Here is a 22,953-nt window from a genome sequence, read left to right as displayed (position 1 = left end):
TGTACCAGTCACATAAAGCACAAATGCCCCACAAGTGCTGCCCTTGGCTGCGATCCCACGCACAGGGACTGCCCGCCCTCTCCGCTTCCCTGCAGCTGGGAGCCAGAGGCTGAGAGCTCCCTGCAGTTGTGTCCACTTTGACACAAAAAGCAGAATAGCACAGGTCAGTGACTGTAACTACCTGGCACGCTGCTCCAGACTGACTGCTGGTAGCTGGGACCAGGCTTTTCCCCGTAATAGCACTGTAGCTTTGCAAGACAGGACAGTAACGACACTACAACAGAACTCAGCTTTCAAGCGCAGGACTCTACAGTCCTACAGGACAGATTTTCCCTTCAGTTCACTACATCTCTGACAAGTTATGCACTACCATTTCTCACCTCACTTGCCCGGAGCTGCAGTAGCTCTGGAAGACATCAGCTGGCCTGTTTTGTCCCCATCACACTGCAGGCACACAGCTGGGCACCTGCCAGCTCCGCCACTGCCTCCATCACAGAGCGAGCAGCCCAGCCCTGCCGCCCGCGCCCCAGACGCCCACTCAAGTCTCAGGCTGGCAGAGTTTGCAATACCAGCAGCTGACAGATAGCAGCACTGCGCTGAGCAAGGTACAAGAGTCTGGGTCCCAGAAAATGAAGTGCCAAAAGACTAGGGCTTTCTATGAACAGTTTAAGAGCTGGGAAACCAAATTTTGGCCGTCTTTGGAATTCAGGCCTTCAAAGGAGACACATCAGAGCCATGAAAGCATGCAGTCATCATCGCATTTTACTTCCATCCTTCCCAGTCCACACTGGTCCTAGTCATCAAGGGGATGGCTCCCAAGGGCAATCTCACAAGAACTGACTGCCGAAGCGGCTATCAAAACCTCCCAGGGGCTGCAAAACCAATGAACAGCACACCCACCTCTTTCCACTCCTATCTCCTGGTTGGCTTTTGCTACTGCTCAGCTTCACTAGGACAGACCAACCACAATATCACAGCTCTCTCTTGAATCATTAAATATTAGAAATAAAAGTTGGAAGGTGCATTTTTCAGTGCAGTTGCAGGTTTAAACCTCTCCAGAAGTCCACGGTCATTTGCAGCCTCCAGCTCCCAACTCATCTAAGCTCAATGGCCTGCAGCACCTTCTAAAGCCACTGGGATTTTGCTACCCCGACATTCACAGCTGGGCTTGCTGGCTGTGCTCAGCGTTGCATCCAAAATCAGGCAGGAACATTTCTCGTTGCCCTCCCAGGCAGTTTACCTCCAACTGCAGCCCCCGGGCTATGAGCCAAGCCAAGAGGCAAGACAGCCAGCTGTCTCCCTTCTCTGGGACCTGAGAGCAAGCAGCACTCTTGCCAGTTGCTGCAAGGATGAGGTCAGTCTCCCCTCAATGCTAAAAGCTCTGCTTGAAAAATTGCTGAGCTAGCAGAAACTGCCACTTCAGTTTTACCCATTTCCTGTTATTAGCTAAAGCAGCAGAGGGCTGAGCTCCTGCTACCCTGGGCTTTTGCCACATTACAGTTACTGCTACAGCCACTGCCTTCAGCAGGTGAATACTGGCACATCTTGATTTCAACAGGAGCCAGGGCACAGCATGAATTATTTGTGGTAAGGCTGACCTATTTAACAGCAGAAAGACAGCATTCATTCGAGCCCAGATTCCCCAGAGGCTGCTGGTGTCACTTTACTCTGCAGTATAATACAAACCCATCGCTATCTCTAGGCATCTTGGCTTGCAGGAGGTGTGGTGGTAACTGTCCTAGGCTGTGCCTGCCAGGCTCTCAACATTTCTCTTGGAGGACAAGTGACACCTCCACATCCCTTTCAGTGCAAACTACTCCCGGCCTGCAACTAGCTTCTGTTGACCAGCTTTGATCAGTGTTTTGTGACCACCATAGACAACACACATAGGAAATGGAGCAGAGTGAACCCACAGGGCCTTGAAACAGCAGAGAAGTCGCTGCTGGCAGCTCCGTTTCAGGAGCTCAGATGCAAGCAGTGTTTGCAGGGTGGCTGCCAAGTTCTGCAGCTATTCAGGATGCCTCTCCGCGCAGCTCCTTCTAAGCTCTTGTAGTCTCTAATATTGGCTCCCATCCTCTGTGCACAGGCCAAGGCAGCCTGTGAAGGGGTTTTTCATATCGAGAAGGTGCTGAAGTCTTGGTGATACATTTCTGTGGACCATCTCAGAATCACAGATCTCCACTGTGCCTTTGTGGACCTTACCTTTGTCTGCCAGAGACAGTGTGCTGTTAAAGTATTGCTCCTCCACGGTCCATGCTGTGTCATTGATCTTGTTAGACACCCCACAGGATCCAATGCAGCTCACTTTGATGGCTGTAGAGAGAAAGTACACACGTAAGCACTGGGAGAAAGCAAAACCTCAGCTTCAGGTACTGTATGTGGACTTGTGCAGGAGCAAGGCCTCAGGAAAACACACACAGGGTGGAAAAACGGAACAAAGAAATCGGGTCATGCTTTCATTTCAGAAGCATGTTTTCCCCTTACTCTCAGCGCTATTGCACACTCCCTGCTACCCCAGTGCTACTCCCCAGATGTTATCACCCTTGAAGTCCTCCTTGCATTGTGAAAGCCCCTAACAGCAGGGATTTCAGCTCCCTGAGATGTAACCTTCTCTCTAGTTTTCTCCCAAATGAAGAAATATCCCCTCCCAATATGTGCATCAGCCTTGGCACTCAGGCTGACAGCAGAGGCCTTTGTGGCAATGATGCTCTCCAATACACTCAGGCGTCCCTGTCCAGACAGGGATGAATGGCAGAGGGCTCTGCTGCCTCTCACCCCATAAGGAGCCAGGCATCCTGCCGAGCATCCATCCCACCATCCCTGGGAGGAGAGAGTTGTTTGGCACAAGCCTGTTAGCCAGCTAAAGAAGGGGTATAGCCCTGTTTGCAGGAGCAGCAGAGAGCTGGACACCACAGTGCAGCCTGAACAAGCTCAGCTGCTGCTTGAGTTTACAGCCCATCCACCCTCACAGGACATCCCCAGTCCCTGGAAGCCTGCTCCCGTGTCCTGGGGTCCATCTCTACTTCCAAGGATTGCAGCAGAAGCACTTTGCTCATTAACACTTGCCCTACATCAGGACGTCTGACCATGTTGATAAGCATGTTGCTTCTCAGCAGCCAGACACCGCTTCAAGTGAGTGGCTTCCTCTTCCTGTTAGAGACACAGGGCTCACAGTAAAGCCACACAGCAAGGTCTGGAAGCATCTGAGACGCCATCTGACCCTCCCAAAGCAAGGAGAGTAATTTGAGCTATGTTTGTGCCTTACCCTGGGAAAGTCACCCCAGAGCTCACCCTCTAGCATGGCTTTCAGAAGAGCTATGTGGCTTTCAGAAGAGCTACCCACAAGACATTTTCAGTTAGTCTTGGCCAATTCACAGCAGGTTGAAATCAAGCTCCAATGTCGACACTGGACCACTGAGACAGACAAACACAACAGTGTGGCCTTGTTGCACAGCAGGAGATGATCTGCGGCACTATCCCCACACAGGGAGGATACAGGCAGACCTATCGCAGCACAAACTGGGCTTTCACGCTACCTCAACCTGAACATCTCCTGTCCTGATTCTCACCAGATTTTGCAACAGCTTTAATGGATCCCACAGAACTCCCTCACCGGATTTGCCAGGTGAATAGTTCTGCTGGCAAGAAGGTGGCAAGAACTACCAGACAGACTCCTTTCCCATTTCACCCATCTGCTCCCCTGTATTCAAGCTGCATCTCACAGGAAGCATTTACCTGGGAGGCAGGTGGCCAATTTGCATAGGCTTAAGAGCTCTCCCCCTCCCCACTCCACAAGCCTTCTCAGCCATGCTGATCTCGCCACCTCTACCCACCTACCCAAACACTGAGGGTGCAGGCGATGCTGCTTGTAAACACCTCAAAGAGCTCTTCAGAGCACCTGCCTGGTGAGTGTGACCTTGTCCTCCACACTGACTCAAGACAGGGTGGAAAGAAACCCAAATCCAGCCCCCTCTGCAGGGGGAATGCATAGTTCTTACCCCAGTCCCCTTACTGGTGCTTTGCTATGTGCATTCACATAGAAGGGGCTCCTCAGGGCTTAAAGTCTCTAATCCCACAACAAAGAACAGCCTCCCCCCATCAGATCTCCTGCTATACCTTCAAAGCCTGATCATGACTTTGAGCACCAGAGCCTGTTATAGTCGAAGTGCTGTTTTATACTCAAGGGCAAAGGATAAGCAGCTCCAGATGACAACTCTCATTAACCAAGCATCAATACAGCAGCAAGGCCAACACACCAGCTTGCTTGTTTGTGTCTGTGATGTGCATCGGCACTTCCAAGGCAGGGAAGAACAGGAGAGCATGGCCCGCAACAGGAGCTGCCCACACCATGGCACACAGCACACCTGGTCTGAGCAGACACAGGTCCCATCCCAAAGCAAACCATCACACCGAATCCCCTGCACACCCCCAGGTGACATCCAATCCTCTCTCTTCCCAGATGGCAGAGCCAAAAACACATAGGGGTTTTAGCATTAGAAGGAGCAGGGAGCGGTTTTAGCAGGGTGGCACCCTGCGTACCCTCACATTGGTACCAGCTCTCAGGCTCCCACCTCAGACATATTGCCACTTGTCTGGGCTCACAATGAGCCTGTCCTGCTCTGAGTTAGCCCAAATAATTTGGATGGCTCAAGTCAAATCAAGCCCAGACTCAACCACTCCAGTCCCACATTTTCACATGGAAGATACAAGCGAGAAAAGCCCAACCAAGGGCTGGAGAACATTCACATCCTTCAGGAGCAACAGCCCCTGAACAGGTTCCCCCTCAGCCTCCCTTCACCACAGAAGTTTACAGATCACCACCATCTGTTGCAATGCCCAGATAAGGGGATGACAGTCTTTAATTCAAGCCTGCTTGCTGCATTGCGGTGCTGAGGCACTCCTGTTCCTGGGAGGCAGGTGGGTGGGCATGTTCAAGCACATACACGTCATGGCCCATCTCCCTTCCCACGGCAGACAAGAGACTCAGGAACCAAAGGCAGTGGGTTTGCAGCCTGATACTCACAGCCAACCCCTGGCTGGTGGTCCCTGCTGCAATGATGGACCCCCCTACAACCCACCATTAAGGCTAAAGTTGGACCATGTCTAAAAGTCTCACTGCAACTAGCTAACAAGTTCTCCATCGCAGGCACAGGAGCTGTCAGCTCCAAGACTTCTCAATTAACAAACATCCCAAACTGGTGTGGTCACAGCCAGCCTGTGCCTGCAGAGGAGGGACGGTTCCTGGAGGGAGAGCTCCAGGGCTCTCAGGGGTCCCAGTCCTGCACCCCCACCGAGGGCAGCCCTCTCCAGCCACCTTCCTGGCCATCACGCACCCTGGAGCTGCCATTCCAGGTGCCTGAGGGCAACCAAAGGGGCAGAAAGCAACATTTTAAGCTGAAAAGCTTGAAGGCAATTTCACAGCAATGGAGAAACTCTCCCCTTTTCCTCTACGCCCTCCAAAGCCCCCAGTGTACTGTTACCAGGCACAGCAAGTCACTAGATGTAGGACAAGCCTCAGAGCAGTTCAGGTGGCAGAGGATTTGTTATGGAGCATCTTCTCCAACCTACTCCAGAAACATGAGCTTCCCCCCGCCTCACTGGGGGAGAAACAGGACAGATGACAGCTCTGAGCAGATGCATTGCCCCACGGCTGGGAGCAAGGCTGTGGCTAAATATGGGGATTGCATGTCCCAGCTCATCCCCCAGGCTCTTGGAGGAGCCAGCAGATCCCCAGGCCCCCACAGCGTGGGCAATGCTGGGGGCAGTGGGTCCAGGGCAGCCAGAGAACCAACCCCCCCCAATTTCACCCCCACCGTCACATCCCCACAGGGCTCTCATTCCCCTCAGGTTATCCAAGAGGTTTGAGGCGCCCAGTACAACAGGTCAAACCATTTATCTTATTCCTAACCAGGTTTTGGAGCAGCTAACTATGAAATCAGCCTCTCCACGAGCATCCCATGGGCAGAGGAAGATACTGGGGACTTGCCCAGCTGTCGTGTACAGGCTCCAGCCCACAAGTGGGAGGAGGTACACAAGGCAGCTGACAGGCACAACTTGGGCACGTGGTGCTGGGGGCAGCTGCAAGCTAAAAACGGCATCAGCGGGACAGGTCTGGCAAACTGGCACCATCAGAGTTGCTGCAACTAGAGCCACCTGAGGTGCAAAGCTAGTCAGCCTGACTGTCAGGAAGCAAAATGCTCAGTCTGAGCCTTTCCAAGGCCTCCCTTCCAGGCGATCTCTGTGCCAAGCTGCAGATACAGCAAATAAGAAAAGTTTTTACATCAGAACGGGCCAGTTTCAGTTATTAGAAACCCATTAAAAATGCTTCTGGAATCCAGTGCTACCAGTGGCCCCAGTTATCATGCTCCTGCTCCCTGTTTACCCAGGCTGCTTTGAATAAATACAGAAAAAAAAAAGTGAGAAAACCTGCAAGGGAAGTGGAAGGGGGAGGCAAAGAGCAAGCAGACGAGAAGTGAATTACAAAGCCATGCAAAAGACAAGGGCCCTTCACCCCTGCAGTCCCCTGGGGATTCAGGGAAGCGGGCAGCTTCGCATCCAGCCAGACACATCTTTAGCAATGCACTACAGCATGCGCCAAATGCTGGAAATAAAAGGAGACAGCTCAGCCATATCCATCTCTGCACAAAGTAAAAATAGAGATGCCAGGAGCTGGGCACGTCTGCCTTCTTCCAAGGTGATTTAAGGAGAGCAGCCGTAGACTTCAAATTACTTTTTCTGGTGACCCAGTGAGCTGCCTTCCTTGGGTAAGCTGGCATTGCAACTTGGGCAAGAGGAAAGGAGAGGACACGCATCCTCCTTTCCCCTGCCAGCAGCAGGTTGTATGCCCACATCCCTACTTCCAAAATCCAGTCATGTACTGAGCAAGCAGAGTAGCAAGCAGAGTCACCAGCCACCCTGCACTTTGCAGCAGGGCCAGCCCCAGTCCCAGGTGTCCCCCTCCAGCTTCAAGACCCATCTATGTCACACACCTGCTACAACAGGTACAGGCAACAGACAGTGGTGGAGGGAAGGAGATGCTGACAGCTTGGTTGGTTTAGGTTTTCTGGGGTGGGGAGGGGAAGCAGCAAAAAAGCCACAACAGTCTGGGGTGGCGGCTGTTGCATTTGGCAGCAGCTTACACAAGGCAAACAGACTGTCCTGTCGTTCACCTTCCTCGACAAGGACAGCCGAAGGGCTGGTGACCCAGGTCTGAAACGGCACTTATGAACAGCCCTGGGTTTTTGCCAGCTGAAGCCTACTCAAGTCAGCACATGGGCTTGGCGATGTCTGTTGGACCCAGAGGCTCCAGCCATCCCTGCTGCAGGGAATGGGGTGCCCAGCCCTGTAAGCATGGGATGAGACGGATGGCAAAGCCACCCTGTGTGTCTGCAGTGACGGCATGCAGCACAAGGGACCAGGGCGCACATTCGTAATGGGCTTAGAGTTACTAAGTCATTACTTACTAAGTTTCTTACTAAGTCGTTAGAGTTACTAAGAGTTACCGCCAACCTGGGGACTGAGTTACCCTTTGGAAAACTTGTGCACACCTAGATCCAGAAAACAGGGGAGCAGAGGGGGATAAAGTGCTGTGGGACATGAGCGAGTCTGCATCAGAAAAGTCTTTGTTTCATGGAAACCAACCACGGGAAGCCGGAGCCCCCTTTCCTCATGCCTCTCCATCAGAGCCGCAGCAGGCAGCTATCACATTTTAATTAGATACCCTCAAACTGCCATCTGTACACCCAGAGCTACAGGGACCAAGCGCATCCCATGACCCGGGAATGAGCCACCTTTCCCCCCTACCTGGCCCTGGCATGCCCCAGGGGCCAGAAATGGCCCTGGGAGAAAGGGCGAGATGGGTCGCCCTGAGCCCCAACCACTCCCCGACCGATGGCAGTGGGGACCTGCCCTCGACAGACTGATGGACTGTCGCAGCAGCAGGAGGAGATCACCTCACCACACAGCACCACAGCTTCACCTTGGCATGAAACCTCCGGGTTGAACAAAGATCACAAGTTTTGATACGCTCTGAGATCTTCTGGCCCTGTAAAGCCCCTGCCCTGGATCTGGATGAAGATGACGGGTTTGGAGTTACCCACACTGCCAGCAAAGCAGGACCAGATGGTGCTGGGAAAATGGAAAGCCTGGGAGACAGCAAGATCCACAGATCGAGCAAGTTACTCTCGACCAGTTTGTAGAGACTGGGTATTGCTAGAAAAACTCCATGAAAACTGGACACTTAGGAAGCTGAGACCCCGAAGAGGGGCAGGATGAGGCCTTTGTACTGATGGCCTTTACACAGAAACGCACTAGTACAACCTCAGACACAAAGGGCTCATGTCCTCTAAGCAGGAAGGCTGGAAGCTCACAAGATACGCTACTCCCTCAGCGTCCAGCCCTCATGCATGAATATACTGAGACACTACTAATTAAACCAAGAGCTCCTAATTAATTGTCAGGTGTCCCCATCCTTCTGGGTCCATCCTGTCAGTTCTCGAGACACAGTCTTGGGCATTTCACAAGCCAGTGAGGAAAGAGTAGAGCTTACACCAAGTGCTGGAGGCAGTGGCAGGTTTGGCACACAGTTAAGGATTGTCTGGCGAGGTTTTTATCTTCTTCCTTCCCAAGAGCCCAGCACAGGGGCAGGAAGGGGATTCGGCCTCTAATGTGGAAGGAGAGGAATTGTCTAGAAGAATACTTCATGCTTTCCATCTCAACTCAAACCCAAGCCTGTAGCCAGGCTCCAGGAGATGCCTTGTCTGGAGCTGACACACATTGAGCAGCATCTCCCATGCCACCAGCAGCCTCCAGCACATGGAGGACTTGGCTGCTGCTGCCCATGACCCAAGGAGACACCCCACCTTCTGCAGTCTGCCAGCCCATCACACAAGTCACACCCAATACAGCTCTCTGCTCAGAGGCTGTGGACAGGCTCCCAGTGGAATATTAAGACATTGCTACAGTTTGACCCATCTTTGTCCCTGTGCTGCTGCCTGCAGGTAGTGCTCCTGCCACACACAAGCCCAGCTGGGGCTCAGGACCACCCTGCAGCCCCCTCTGCAGTGGCAAGCTTTAGCATCATTTAGCCTCCAGGAGCAAGATCTGCTGCTCAGCCATTCCTTCCCCAGGTTGGCACTTGCCCTCTGCACCCTTCAAGAGAATGGACCAGCCAAATCACTCACAGCAGTGGAAGGGACGGTCCCTCCCTTCCTGGCCCTGACCTTTCAGAGGGTTGATTTCCAGGACAGCAGAGCCAGCCCTGCAAGCCCAAGCTCAGCGAAAACCATCCTAAGGGCCAGAAGTGCCTGTTCTCCCTGGCTGTAGCAACAGGGCTGTATTTGCCTGCTGTCAGGCTAAGGCAGGAGGATCCAGCTGGGTCTCCCACACAACTTGCAGGAAGCCCAGACCCACCCAACACAGCCCCATGCTGCGGGAAGGCCAGATGAGCTCCTCAATGCAGCCTGTAAAAACTCCACCTGTAGCAACAACAGGGGAGTGACAGCTCTGGTACATGGGCAAAGTGACCCACAGCCATTATTATGGCTACACACAAGTTATTTTAGCCAGAGTCCAGCCCAGCGTGAGGAGGGTCACATCCATGCAAGCTGTATCAATACACAGAGGATGTTCTCATTCTAGCAAACACAGAAGTCTCCAAAGGGAGACTAGGCAGGTGTGTGCCTGTAGAAAAGCAGAGTAGCAAACCTTCTCTGAGTCCTTTCCCAGGCAGGTCAATCCTCTCCCCTCTGCAAGCACTTTTTTCCATCAGGTTGAGAGCAACAGGGAAACCTACATTTTCCAGCTCTTCCCCAAAACCAGGGGTCAACATACATCTCAAGAGAAGAAAGCAAACTCTTGGGCTCCTGTTAGAACAAACTCCTGTTCAATCCAAAGGCTCTTCTCCCTTGTAGAGCTGACAGGTTTATTTATAGCATCACAGTGTTTTATCAGCATGCTGGCTGCCCTCAGAGGAAGGGGGTCATCTCGAACATCTGGAATCAAATCCCTGGTTGAGCATGTTTAACAAGCCGGTTTTTGCACATGTTGGGCTGTAGGTGGACAACTCACGGGCGAACAAGGCCACACGGGCTGCAGAAAGGGGATGACCACACGCCACAAAGTCTGTGCCTTGGATCTGCCAGTCCTGCTGGCAAAAGCAACTGCAGCACCTTAGCAACAGGCACGAAACACTGCAGCATCTGCATGCAGGGCCCAACTGATGGGCTGCACCCTGTCTAGTCCATCACCCCAATCCCCGCCACACTACTACTGCCATGACCACCTCATTGCTCACCAAACACACTCCAGAAAGGACTCCCTCAGCATACCCTTTCTCCAAAACTGCCTCTTGCAAAAAAAGGGTGAGTTTGGAGGTCTTTTTAAGCTTCAGATTGATGTAGGTCCCAGCGCTGTGCCACCCAAACAGCCTGGGAAGAGAGGTGGGGAGGAATGGGATTACTCTGCCTTGAGAGCCCACAAAGGCAGGAATGGTTGCACTGTTAACAGCCGAGCAGCGCAGAACCCATACATGCAGCCTGGCAGGGGCGTATGGCTGCACAACTATTGCCACCCACACCGTGCCACCTACCCCAGCCTCCCTGCTGGAGGCACTGGGGCCAGGCTGCCAACCAACACACCCACGGGCTTCCTGCAGGAACAGCCCAGGCTGAGCCTGGGACAGGCAATATCCCTCGATGGTGGTTATGGAGGAAGCAGGGAAGGAGAAAGTTGTACCTCAGACCAGTTTGGGGAGCCCAATCTCTTGCCCCATCCTAAACAGGTAGCAGGGCTCAGCAGAACTGCTCCACACACCACCTGCTGCCAGACATGAAGCAGGGGTTGGTGATGCCAGCCCTTGGGTCCTCATGCAAGGGGAGCAACCATGTACCACCATAGCGTACTGAGGGACTGGCCTCTTCCTCCCAAGCCAGTACGGCAGATGCAAATGCCCCTGTGTGCTGGGAACAGCCCGATCAGACAGCAGTACAGGAGGCACTGCAGGAAACTTAAGTATTTGGCAGAGAAAGGCAGACCTCACAGCTCACTATGAGTATCTCCATGCCAGCCACCCACCTCAGCCGCACTGCCAGCATTCACAGCCTCCTGTCCTAATATCTACCCCTCTCAGTATCAGATGGGGAATGCAAAGAGGTTGCAGAGGAGCAGAAGGCTGGAGGAGATAGCAGCAGTATTTCACGTGGATCTTCAACCACTTTGGTACGTGAAACCAACTTTCAGTTTCAATAAACTTCTTTCCTTTCTACTTCTCTGGACAGAAATTCAGAGGGGGAAATTCTGACCTGTTTGGAAACTAGTGTGCCTGCCCTCCTTTAGAGCTACACTTGAGACTCGCTTCTGTGCACCCCATCCACAAGAGAGCCGTCTGTGCTTTTACTAGGATGGGACCAAGCTCCAGGCAGGGCTTGCAGCAAGAGTCACACGCTGGCTAAGAGCAGCTCAGCTTGTTACCCAGCACATCTCAGCAAATAACATGACCCCTGTCAGTACCTGCACTCCCTCCTCCTCGCCCTCCTTTCTGCTCAAAGCTCAGTACAGCTTGGTATAGCCCAGGTGCGCCCAGCCCCTCATCTCACCCTTGCCCTGCTGCCCAGAGCATTACACCCAGCTCTGCTGGGCTGCAGGCTGCTGCCTGCCAGCACCAGCACCTCCAAGCGGCAGATGCTGCCAGGTTGGTACAGAAACAGCTCATATTTAGGATCTCGGTGAGGTCTAGGAGAGTTTTACTCACAATCCCCTAAACAAGACAGATCCTAATTTAGTGCCATCCTTCTCAGGGGACCTGGGCAACTTAAACTTGCTTTTGTGAGCCCTGGGCAACTTGAATTTAAGCAAGCTATGCTCTTCAAAGCAAAACAAGGCTGTACATACAGAAGCAGTCAGAGCATCTTAATCTTCAGTGTTTGGTCCCTAGAACAGCCCTGTGGGAGGGGAATGCAAGTCCCAGATGCCCAACGTGCAGCCAGACAAGTGGAGCAGAGCCAGCAGCTTGCCCCGGCTCACAAGAATGCTGATAGACGCCAGGACCTGCCAGCACTCAATGCTTCAGCCAGCCAGGGACCACAGCCACCTTTCCTCAGGCTAGGCAGCACTGAAACAGAAGAGAGGAACCTCTTTTTTTATAGCTTGCCCAAATTAAAATAGGTTTCCACCCAGCAGTTAGCCACTTTCGGCTAAAGCAGTTAAGATATTCCAGTACACTTGACTTGGCTGTCTAAAAAAAGGAAGAACCAGGCAGGAAACCCCACCACAGTTTACCACACAGTGCTGCAGGACCCAAGAGGCATTTGCTGGGTGCTTTAAGGCCATGCTGTAACAAACTGCCCCTTTAAAATCATTAACAAACTCGATCATTCTTTCCCAGCAAGTGCAAAGCCAGGCACCCTCTCTCACCTCACTGGCAGAACAAGCCAGCGATTCACCTGACACAAGGAGCAGCCAGAGAGGCTGAGCTCTCTGATGTCCTGGGAACACAACTCTGTGAGCACCACCAGCTCCACTCTGTTCTTCCCACACCCTGGAGCAGGTTCAACGAGCTCTCCCCCACTCCAAGAGCCCCTCTGTCCCCACAGCAGGAGCATCACCCCTCCGCACTGGGTGCAAAAGTCACTGCAGGCAGATAAACAGCCGACTGATCAGGTTTCTCTACTTACCACGGAGAGATTGGTTCACCAAAGCCTACTCCCTTTTCAGGCTCTTTCTAAATAAAAGCTTCAAAGAGTTCTGGAAATTCATGCTTAACAGGCTTACTGTAATGCCAGAGCGCAAGGGCTCCTGTGGGCCAGACTCTGCTGCGGGACTGAGTCACACTCATTTTCCTCTGAGACTCTCAGATACACTTGCCTAGGAGTTAAGGCTAGAAAAAGTCCTGCTGGCTGATGCTTATTTTGGCAGATCCTCACTGCCACCCACAGCACAGCCTGACACAGCTCTCATGGCCTTCTCAGCAATGGCCAGCCTTGCAGATGCAATGCAGATGCTCAGGAGAGGAGGCGATGCTCCTCCATCCCCTCCTGTGGCTCAAGGGATGCTCCTGGGCATGAACTCCCCAGCACCCACTCGCTGTCCTCAGAGAGGAGCACTCGCAAAGTCAGCTCAGCACCCAGTCGACCAGGAGAAGGCCTGTTACAGGGTGGACACCCACCATCACATGCACCTGGGGATGAAAGGATTCAGCACAGACAGTATTGCCATAACCAGGCATCCTGAGCAAGCCTCTGCCTCCAAGGCACTGAGAAGGACTAAAGCAGCAAGTTCAGGACTGCTCAGCCATCCTGGAAACAACAGTTTCAGTATGAGGCGTCGGAGCCCGCATACAAGAAGAGAAGACAAGAGCACAGGGGACAAGCAACCATGCATAACTGCACTAAGGCCTGTCCGCCCTGCCGCTCCACTCCCGGTGCTGAACTTGCAAGTCAGCAGCTAGAATTTGCTGAGATATCTCCCAATGATTTAGCGCTGCTGCAGCTCCCAAGCATAAACCCAGAGCCAGCTCACCTCCTCCGAGCAGGAGGAGGTTTCAAGTGCCTTTTCCTGAAGAGCCTTATTTATAAGCAGTAAAGCAACATACCATTTATTGACTCCTCATTTCACCCGGGTACCAGCACAGGCAGGTGCACTGGTGGGGAGGCAGGAAGGCACAATGTGGGACAGCACGATGGGAGAACCCAGCTGCCTCACCTCACCTGCTCCCTGCTGAAGATTTCACATGCCACACCAAGCTCTCAAGCATTGCTTTTGCATACGTCGGTTGTCAAGAAATCCCCCTGCCCCAGCATCTTCGGAGAAAGCAGCCAGAATCCACTTCATTCTGCATAAGAGCTGCTCCTGTGATTTTCTTTGATGCCATTCAATGCAAGCAGCTGGATTCTCTATTTATAGCAAGATCATCAGTTTGGAAAGACAACTTATGTTCTTGTTATTACCAGAACACCAGATACATAACAAATCCCCACTATGCCAGGAGTGCTACAAGTTGGTAAGACAGTTCTCATGGTCAGGCTGGACACCTGCAGAGATCAAAGCAGACAGAAAACTGAGCACTCCAGACTGAGAGCTAAACCCCTGGATCTGACATTCAGTCCTGTGCTGACACGCCCCATCAAGAAGGCACCAACTCAAACCCACACATTAAGCTTTCCTCCCTGGAGATGTTGCCTTCCGAGCCAGTTTTATTCAAGTCTTATTGCAGCGAGTCTTTGGGATTCAGGCGGGTGCGTTCGGAAGGGATGGCAGCATTGTCACCTCTGGCCTGAGCTGCTGGAGCCAGAACGACCGGGAACATGGTTCTGTCAGCAAGAACAAAGGATTGGAAGTTATAAGCATTAGTGCTCCAGAAATGATTCATGCTTCTTGGAAACAGCCTTTTTGCTACAGATATCTGATAAGCTCTGGGTTTTAATCAAGATTAAGGTACTTGGAGATCAGGGTGTTTTTAAAATAGGTCTCCAAATAATTCCAGGCTGGTACTAGCTTGCCACCCTCATCTTTTCGAGTGGGTCAAAAGCAGCGTCCATCCTTACCTCAGGACATCCCCATATCCTCTCTGCTACCATCATCCAGCATCTCAAGGCCCCAATATACCTGTGGGATTTTGCTCAAGCCATTCAATTAAACCACATGGCACTGACCACCCCTCTGAACACAGTACCTCATGCTGGACAAAGCGGTACCCGGCCACAGCTACTCACTTTCTGGTGAAAGGCCTCCACCCACAAGCTTTTTCACAGCAAAACACCCAGCTCACACTTGACACTGGCATCCCATCAGCTAGTTTTAACTGGCCATCAATGAGAGTTGGGGGATGTGGAGTTACTGTTTAAAAGCCATCACAAGGAGACAGAAGCATACACATCTTTGTGGTCTGAAGCCATTTCACCCCTCTTTTCAGATCCTGGACATGACCCAGGGACTCGGAGCACACGCAGGCACAACTGTGCACAAGACAAAAATCCGCTGACTGGCAGTAGTCTGGTCCTTTGCTCATTTTCTCCTCTCCTAAGCAGTTTGCACTTCTACACAAGAGATTTGAAGAGTGACAGATTTTAATAGCAGCACAAAGAGGTAATTAACTTCCACAGCAATCCCTGTTGCCAGACTTCAGAGGTCACAACAGTAGCCTAAAGGCTGTATGTTGGATATCTTGGCAATCAGCCCTCAAGAAAAGAGGCACCAAACCAAAACCCTGTCCCTGGCATGCTTGCCAGGCTGTTTCAGGAGCAGCTGCCCTGAGCAGGAGGAAGACTTGCCCCAATGCCTGGCGGAGCACCTTTCTCTATGCTTTTGCACAGGTCAGGTCTGCAGCAGCTTTGCAGCACAACCCAGCCACCCCATTGCCCTTCTTCTCTTGGGAGAGCCCGAGCATCCCCTTCTCCAGACAGCAGAGGATGGTCTGCATGTCCATCCTACTTTTCCTGGCTGTAAGAGCCTCTAGCAAGACTTCACCAAGACAAGTGACAGCTATGTGTCTTCTACAGATGTACTTCTTCCTCCTCCCTGAGGATGACTTTCAGCAAAAGGTATCCTACAACATGCTACAAGTGGAGCATGCCCGTCCATGCACCCGCACGTCCCTTGCCAGAGGGGCTGGCTGGAGCCATCACCCTCGCTGGCTGCTCCTCCTTGCCCGACCCTGCCTGTGGGGCCATGCTAGGGATGGGAGCTGCCTCTGGAGGAGAGGGATCAAAACCCACAGACTTCTTTCCTCCCAGCCAGGGAGCCTCCCTGCTGCCTACCTGATTCCAGCCCTGAAAGACAAGCTACATCTCTGCCAGCTCTGCACTGCTCCAGGGAAGGAATAAGCACTTACACCCCGTTTGTCACACTTGGAAGCAAATCAGACAGACAGAACTCCGCTCCACTTGTTCTCCCATTTTGTTAAACAAGAGATGGGAGGCCACAGAATGTCTCCTCGCCAAGGAAAGCAGCAGAGTTTTTCAGATGAGCACAAGTGGTGTGCGGGCGGGGCGGGCAGCGGAGAGAGACACACACTGCAGTGACAAGAGACACAAAACAATCTCGTGATTAGTTATTGACTCCAGAGGAGCTGGAGCTCTAACAGCAAGCCAGCCAGGAGAGCAAAAATCCCTCTTTTGTTCCACAGCCTCAGACAGACTTGACCACACAGCTCCCTGCTGTCTCACTCCAGACAATGAGAAAAGAAAGTTAATCCACTTCTCCTATAGCAGGAGCCGTCCAGCCTGCTGGAGCGATGCTGCAGAACGATATATGAGCATTCTTGCCTGTGCATCAGTGCCAGCCTCGCCTCGTCCTGGCACCCACTGCTGCTAGCAGATGCCAGACGGCTTGAGGACCTCACCGGGCACTGCCTGTATTGCCAGGGCTAGTGACAGCTTTGGATCCGCTCCTGCCTTCCAAACCCACTGGGCCCTTGCTCAGCTCTGCACTGTTGGCACTGCACTCCCTTGCCACACTGCATCCCAAAGCAGAGACCAGCCGTGGGGTCCCTCCCACCCCAATGATGTATAGGTGACCTATGCTGCCAAGTACAGAAATTTTAAATCCATCTTTACAGAAGACAAACTTCTGACTCAGGATAGAGCAAGCTTCAGACTACTAACCAGGGACTGAATCCATTCTTTCACCATCACTTTCCTAAGCAGCTCAAGCCACAGCCCTTCTGCAGGAACAATGTTTTCCTCTGTATCAGAGGTCAAGTGGTAGAGAGGATCATGGCCAATAGAGTCCTTTGGTGTCACCTCTTCCCCTCAGGAAGGGTACAGATTACACGCACGTCAGGACCACCTTACATGTTAGCCAGACCCAAACTTCTTCCTACTGCCTTTCTAGGGAAACAGAAGTCATCTTTTAGTTTGGACACATGACTTAGGATTCGAGTGACCTGCTTTTCAACTCCTTTCTTTACCACCAGCTTTCTTGGTTCTCCACATGAGAAGTGAGAATAATTACTACGTTTAAGATTAGAGAATGAAATTATGATTCACTGGCTCTCTGCTCTGCAGAAATGGGAATTATGTACCTTGGTACTTCTAGAGAATGAACAGACATAGGTACTTGTGTCTGGAGCTTTGTAGTTCAAGGGAGTGATTTTTAAGTCAAGTCATCACTGCATAAACCTGGACAGCTAAATAATAGAGTAGAGAATAGCAAATTGCTGAAATATGCTCTGGAAAGCACTGGCAGTTTCTTTACTCTTAGTGACCCGGGAGAGAGGGCTGTTATTTTAACATTACACTTCTGCCTGCGAGAAGCCTCGCTGAATGGGAGGCAGCAGGACCGAAATAATCTGCATGGCCCCTGGAAGCCGCCGAGTTGAGAGGAAAGTGCTCCAGCATCCCCGAGCAGCACAAGCCTTTGTTCCAGCATGCTCCTGCCCGCGACCGGGGCTGCCTGCCCTGCTCTGAACAAACTTATTTCCCTCCTTCCTTCCCCCAAATTAACTCCATCTCCAGCTGTCCCAGCGCCAGCTTCCTGTTAAGATTAATTATTCTTTGTACACCCATGTTTGATGATTTACCCAGCAAGCCAGGCACAATGATTAGGAATTCTGCATTCCCACTAGTGCTCTCCCCTGAGGCTCAGAAGTTTTCAGGGAAGGACCTTCACCCTGGCACAGCCATTGGGAGAAGTGTGCCTCTCCAGAAGGTCTGTGTGGGTCACCGAAGGCCAGTTGTCATTTGTGACTATGCCGCAGGGTCAGCTGAAGATGATGTGCTACTGAACAGCCTTTATTGCTAGTCAGCAGGGCTGGCACGGAAGCCAGTGTAGGTGGGAGCATTTATGATCCCAAAAGGTGTGTCTCCAGTTACGTTCTCTTATGACCCAAGACTTCTAGTGTGTTTTGCAAGGCAGAAGGAGCTTTGTTTGTTTGTATTGTCCACCTTTCAGAAGGTGCAATTTTCAAGAGCCATAACAAGTTACCATGTGGAGTAGTCATCTACAGTATTGTTTGCATTTGTGATCTCACAAACCACAACACTGAGAGAAGCCACCACACCAGACTAGTCCAGCTCAGGAAACGGCAAGCACAAAGACTCCGTGCTGCAGGCCAGACCTGCAATGGGCACAGACTTTGTGTTTTCTCCTGGGAGCTGTTTGTTAGTCTGAAAAGTCATAGCTGGTCACAGAAGTCGTCCTACAACTAGTTGTATATACTATGTAAGACAAGGTGATGCCACCCACCTCTCCCCACACCCCAGCAGAAAGCCACAGCACGTCAGAGGTTGTCTGATCCCTCTGCTGCTGAGCCTGTCCCTTTAACACCTCTTTCCTGTAGGTAGTTCCTTGCTGTCATGCCAAGAAGGATGTTTCAGTAGCTACATGAGCCTCCTCCTCTGAGGGCAAGACATTTTCTTCAGCCAGAAGGACAGAGAGGTTGCCCATCCAAGAGATCCCCAGCACCAATGTGGAGGGTTTAAACACCAGAGACCGTAAGATATAGAGCAGCAGGGAGGACACACAGCAAAGAGTCACCTTGCACTCTGCAGATGTTGGTGTCACATCCCAATGTGACTTATGTGGGCAGGTTCAGACACCAGTTATGGAAAGTTTCCGCCCCAGCTGGTGAAGCCAATGTGCAGGGACCTCAGCCCAAAACAGCTTCTCAGGTCACCTCTGCACAGAAGCAGAAGGAACAGCCACACACAGCCCACCTCAGATTTTGGCTTGATGCTTCTGCCAGCTTTCCTAGAGCCCTGCTCAGCTCCCCCAGCTTCTTACCAAAATCCCTGCACTGGCATCAAACACCAGATCCAACAGCAAAACCCCTCCTGGCTTCGGGACCAATACTTACACTGGACCTCGAAGTTTCAGACAGTCAAAGCAATAAGGAAGCAGAAAGAAAGTCTAGAACAAAGAGACACCTTTCTCTTTCCCCACAACAACCAGCTGCAGCACACCGGGAAGAGCAAAGGAGATCTGGTGTAGAGAAGAACCTGGCAGCTCCTCTCCAAGATGGGAGTTGTAGAGGCAACAGTAAGGTGTAACCGTGGCCAGCTGGCAGTGCAAGGGGCCAGCACAACCGAGCCCTCTGAGGCCAAACACTCCCATCTCGCCCAAGAGGCATCTTCAGGAACAGGAATTCAATGGGATGGGCCGAGGACGGAAGTCAGCCACACTTCGTTAAGAACGTCTTTGCTGGCAGAAGTACATCTGGCAGTACCCTCTGAGGAGATAAATGCTGGATGTGCAACTGTTTTGCTCCAACAGGAGTTAAACAGGCTACAAGTCTGCACATGTCCTAGACAGTTTTTTCCTCAGGAAGCTTCCAAAAAGCTATTGCAAACAACTAGGAGAGATGCTTGCAAAAGCAAGACAGTCAAGCATAGGCACCGTCATCCAGGCTGACATCCCTGTTCAAGAGACTTTGCATTTTACATTCTTCAGTCTTTTTTTTCCCCCCAATAATTTGTTACAAAGGAAGAAGTGTGCACATAGGAGAAGCAAGCAAGACAACCTCAGGGAAAACAGCAAATCAGTTTGCATCTCCATGGCACTGAGCACAAAACTAACTTGTAAATGTGAATGACTTCTCTAGGGTGGGGGAGCAAGTTCCCAGTTTGGAAGATCTGAATCCAGCAGCTCGCCTCCCCCGTCCCTCCACCCCGACAGACTGCACCAACCAAGAGGGCCTGGGTCTTACTTGGAGGAGCAGCCACCCACACACCCCTGATACCTCCTGCACCACGAACACAGCAGAGACCACTGCTGCCTGCAGCTGCCTGCCCCACAGGCAGGCGCTCTCTCCCCCGGCACACACAGGACCAGGTACTCAGCCCAGACATCTCCCAAACTGGTACTTCCACAACTCAAAACGTTCAAGTTCATTCGAGATGTTACAAAACGGTTGCTCGCCATGGATCATGCTTGCAAATGGGCGGGCACCCCTCCTGCTGCAGCAGGGACAGCCACCAGCCGGGACATCACATCGCCTATCTCCTCCCGGCCTCCTCCCATCACACTGCCATAAAAAATACGCATTTCGGCGCTTCCTCAGACCCAGGAGTGCAAGGGCCCGGTGCTGAGGGGCTACCGCCACGGCGATGCCGGCAGCCCTGGGGCTCCGGGAAAGGCTGGACACGGGGGCCAAGCTCCTCCGGCCACCTCCCGGTGCCACTGCCCTGGGCACCCGCCAGCTGCAGAGGCTCCCGTGAAACAAGCCTGTGCTGGTTTTTGGGTTGTTGGGGTTTTTTTGGTTTGGTTGTTTTAGCGGGGGGGGGGGGGGGGGGGGGGGGAAGCGGGTTGGTTTGTTTTTTTATGGGATGGGAGGAAAAAGTAAGGGGAAGCAGAGGAGGAAATAATTCAGCAGGTTGCTCCCATCAGCCCCGCCACTCCCCTCCCCGCACCGCCTCATGGCGGGAGGGGGAGAAGCGAGGTGCCAGCCCCGAAGCACCCGGTCCCCAGCGCCGGGGCGGGGAGGAGAGGGGGACGGGACCCGGGACCCGGCTCCTCCCCGCGGCCCCCCGCCCCGGCTCCAGCCCCACGGGCGAGGGGCGTCCGCGCCCCCCCCCCCCTCCACGGTCCCCGGGGCACCCGCACCGTCCCTGGGCCCCGCGGGCTGCGGGCACCGCCGCGGCGGGGACCCGACCCGACCCGTCCCGTCCCACCCCGGCCCCGCCGCCCGAGGGAGGCGGGCAGGGGGCTCCCCCAGCCCGGGAGGCGGCGGGCAGGCCGCGGGCTCACCTCGGTACTGCAGCGAGCCCGAGAGGCGCACGGTGACGGTGCCGGCCAGCGGCTCGCCGGGGCTGTAGACGACGCGGCTCTCGCCCAGGCGGATCTCGAAGAGCTGCACCTTCCCCATGGCCGCGCCGCGCCGTCCCGACCGGCCCGGCCCGCTCCGCTCCGCTCCGCCGGCAGCGCTACCTGCCGCCCCACGCCGCGCCGGCCCGCGACGTCCCTGCCCCGGCGGGCCGCCTCCGTCCCGCCCCGCCCCGCCTCCTCCCGCCCCGGCCGCGCTGGGGGGCCGGGGCGGGCCCTGAGGCAACGGCCGAACGCTGGGGAAAGGCCGCGCTGGGGGGCCGGGGCGGGCCCTGAGGGAAGGGGGAGCCTGTGGGGCCGGGCTGTGAGGGAAGGAGCCGGTTGTGGGGCCGGGCTGTGAGGGAAGGAGCCGGTTGTGGGGCCGGGGTGTGAGGGAAGGAGCCGGTTGTGGGGCCGAGCTGTGAGGGAAGTGACAGCTTGTGGGGCCGGGCTGTGCTGTGAGGAAAGGAGCTGGTTGTGGGCCCGGGCTGCAAGGGAAGGAGCCGGTTGTGGGGACAGGCTGTGAGGGAAGGAGCTGGCTGCCCCAGCATGGGACCATCTTGCCTCCTGCTGCTCCCTGCTCCCTCTAATCTGATCTCCTCCCTGTAATTCTTCCGGCCCAGCTGTCACCTCTTCCCCCTCCTATTTTTATAAACCCAGTTGCTTTAAGCATCCAAGCAAGAGGCAAACACAGGGGTCCCAACGGCGACCTGGGCCAGGGCTGAGGGGTAAATGATGGCCCCGTGCTCCCCTTGGATCAGCGGGGTGAAGGTGTCCGAGCCAGCCACGGCATCCCGGGAAGCTGGGGGTGAGCAGCGGGCTTCCCGCATTGCACTTGCCGTGCCCCCCCTCATCGCTGCACGATTGAATAAAAACCATCTGTAAAACCCACACCGAAGGCAGTGCTGGGGAGAGACACCTCCCGGCGAGGCCTCCCGGCCACTGGCAAGCAGGCTGCGTACACAGGCGGAATGAATAAGTATAAAACCGGCTGTTTATCTGCAGAGCACACCCGGCCCGGACCTGGCCAGACAGACAGACGTCCACCCGTGGACCCGCACTGACGCCAGCCCGGGCACGCGGGGCTGCGGGACCCTCCGTGCTGCCGTGTGGTGGGTGTCGCAATGTAAAACCCCTCGTAAAGCACCAGAGGAGTTGGTGTACTCCCAGCGCACAGGGCTCCTGCTGGGAAGCCCTTCCAATCCCTCCCTCCTCTGGTGTTTAAAAGCTACCTCTTGTTTCCAGCCTGCATGTAGTCACAGGCAGCATACACCCCTACGGTCGTGTGCCAAGGCTTTCAGCAGCTCATCTCCTCCCGCAGGGCATACCCTGGGATGCATCCATACACCACTCTCCTTGTGCTGCCCTTAGCTTTTGTTTTGCCAGGCTACGCACGCCGATTTTCTCCAGTCTCTTTTTTTGTGAGACAAGCCTGCAGCCTCTTTCATCAGTCTCTGCAGCCCCTGTTTAGCTCTGCCAGCAAAACCAAACAAATTGAGGGGGGGACGAAAGCGCTCTGTGCTACAGCAGATTTTACTGAACCACCTCTCCCCATGGAAAGTAGCCGAAGACTCAGGGCTTTGTGCGCTGTTGGGGCCACCCCATCGCTGGGGCAGCACCAGCACCCTTGCCCCAGAGGGACACCGCACGTGTGACAGCTCAGGGTGAAAAAACCCTTTTGCCAAAACCAAACCCCTCATGCCGCGTTGCAGCTCTCCTGACAAAGAGATTCATGCGTCTTGTTTGCAGAAAAGTTAATTTTAAGCGAAGTTGCTCACCCAAGGTCACAAACGAATAAAAAGGATTCCTGCGCCAGGAGCTGAACAAAGGCGCCCGGGCTCGGGCCGCAGCTGTGCACGCTGTGGCACAGCTACAGTACTGCAAGACAGGCGCCGTGTGCTTAGACACAAATACAGGAGCCCTTCTCGTGACATGGCCGGCAGCGATGCCACAGCATTAATCCATCCCCCAGACCATGACTACAGTGTGCGTAGCAGTTTGTAAGATGTAACTGGATGGGTATATAGCAATATATTCGATGCCTGTGGTGCCAGGGCACCCAACATTCCCCGTACAGGGCCCAGCGGTGCTGGGTTCAGGAGGGTTTTTCTCACCGGAGTCAAAGGTGTATTTGCGTTCCTAGCTCCCTGCTCATCTACACGTGCCCTGGAGTCACCCCTCTTATCTAATTGCGTGCAGAGTCATCAGCGCTGAAATTCA

At 53.7% G+C, this 22,953-nt stretch overlaps 1 protein-coding gene across 2 annotated transcripts in view; it reads right to left on the bottom strand.

The window, feature by feature from the left end:
- Positions 1–20,890, bottom strand: part of ARRDC1 (arrestin domain containing 1) — a 40,796-nt gene extending 19,906 nt beyond the window's left edge. Inside the window, exons 1-2 of one of the 2 annotated variants that reach the window (XM_075055171.1) lie at positions 20,680–20,890; positions 2,203–2,313 (exon numbers count right to left, since the gene is read on the bottom strand). In XM_075055171.1, the coding sequence (XP_074911272.1) occupies positions 2,203–2,313; positions 20,680–20,797 (229 nt within the window). In that variant the 5' untranslated portion in view covers positions 20,798–20,890. Of the gene's footprint in view, positions 1–2,202; positions 2,314–19,672; positions 19,797–20,679 lie in introns of those variants that run through there. The other variant, XM_075055172.1, reaches the window with a different exon arrangement.
- Between the last annotated feature and the right edge of the window lie 2,063 nt (positions 20,891–22,953).

The sequence above is a fragment of the Buteo buteo genome, chromosome 23 (genome assembly GCF_964188355.1).
Source record: "Buteo buteo chromosome 23, bButBut1.hap1.1, whole genome shotgun sequence".
Lineage (NCBI taxonomy): Eukaryota > Metazoa > Chordata > Aves > Accipitriformes > Accipitridae > Buteo > Buteo buteo.
Note: the sequence above shows the minus strand (reverse complement) of the source record. Positions and strands in the feature narration are given on the sequence as shown.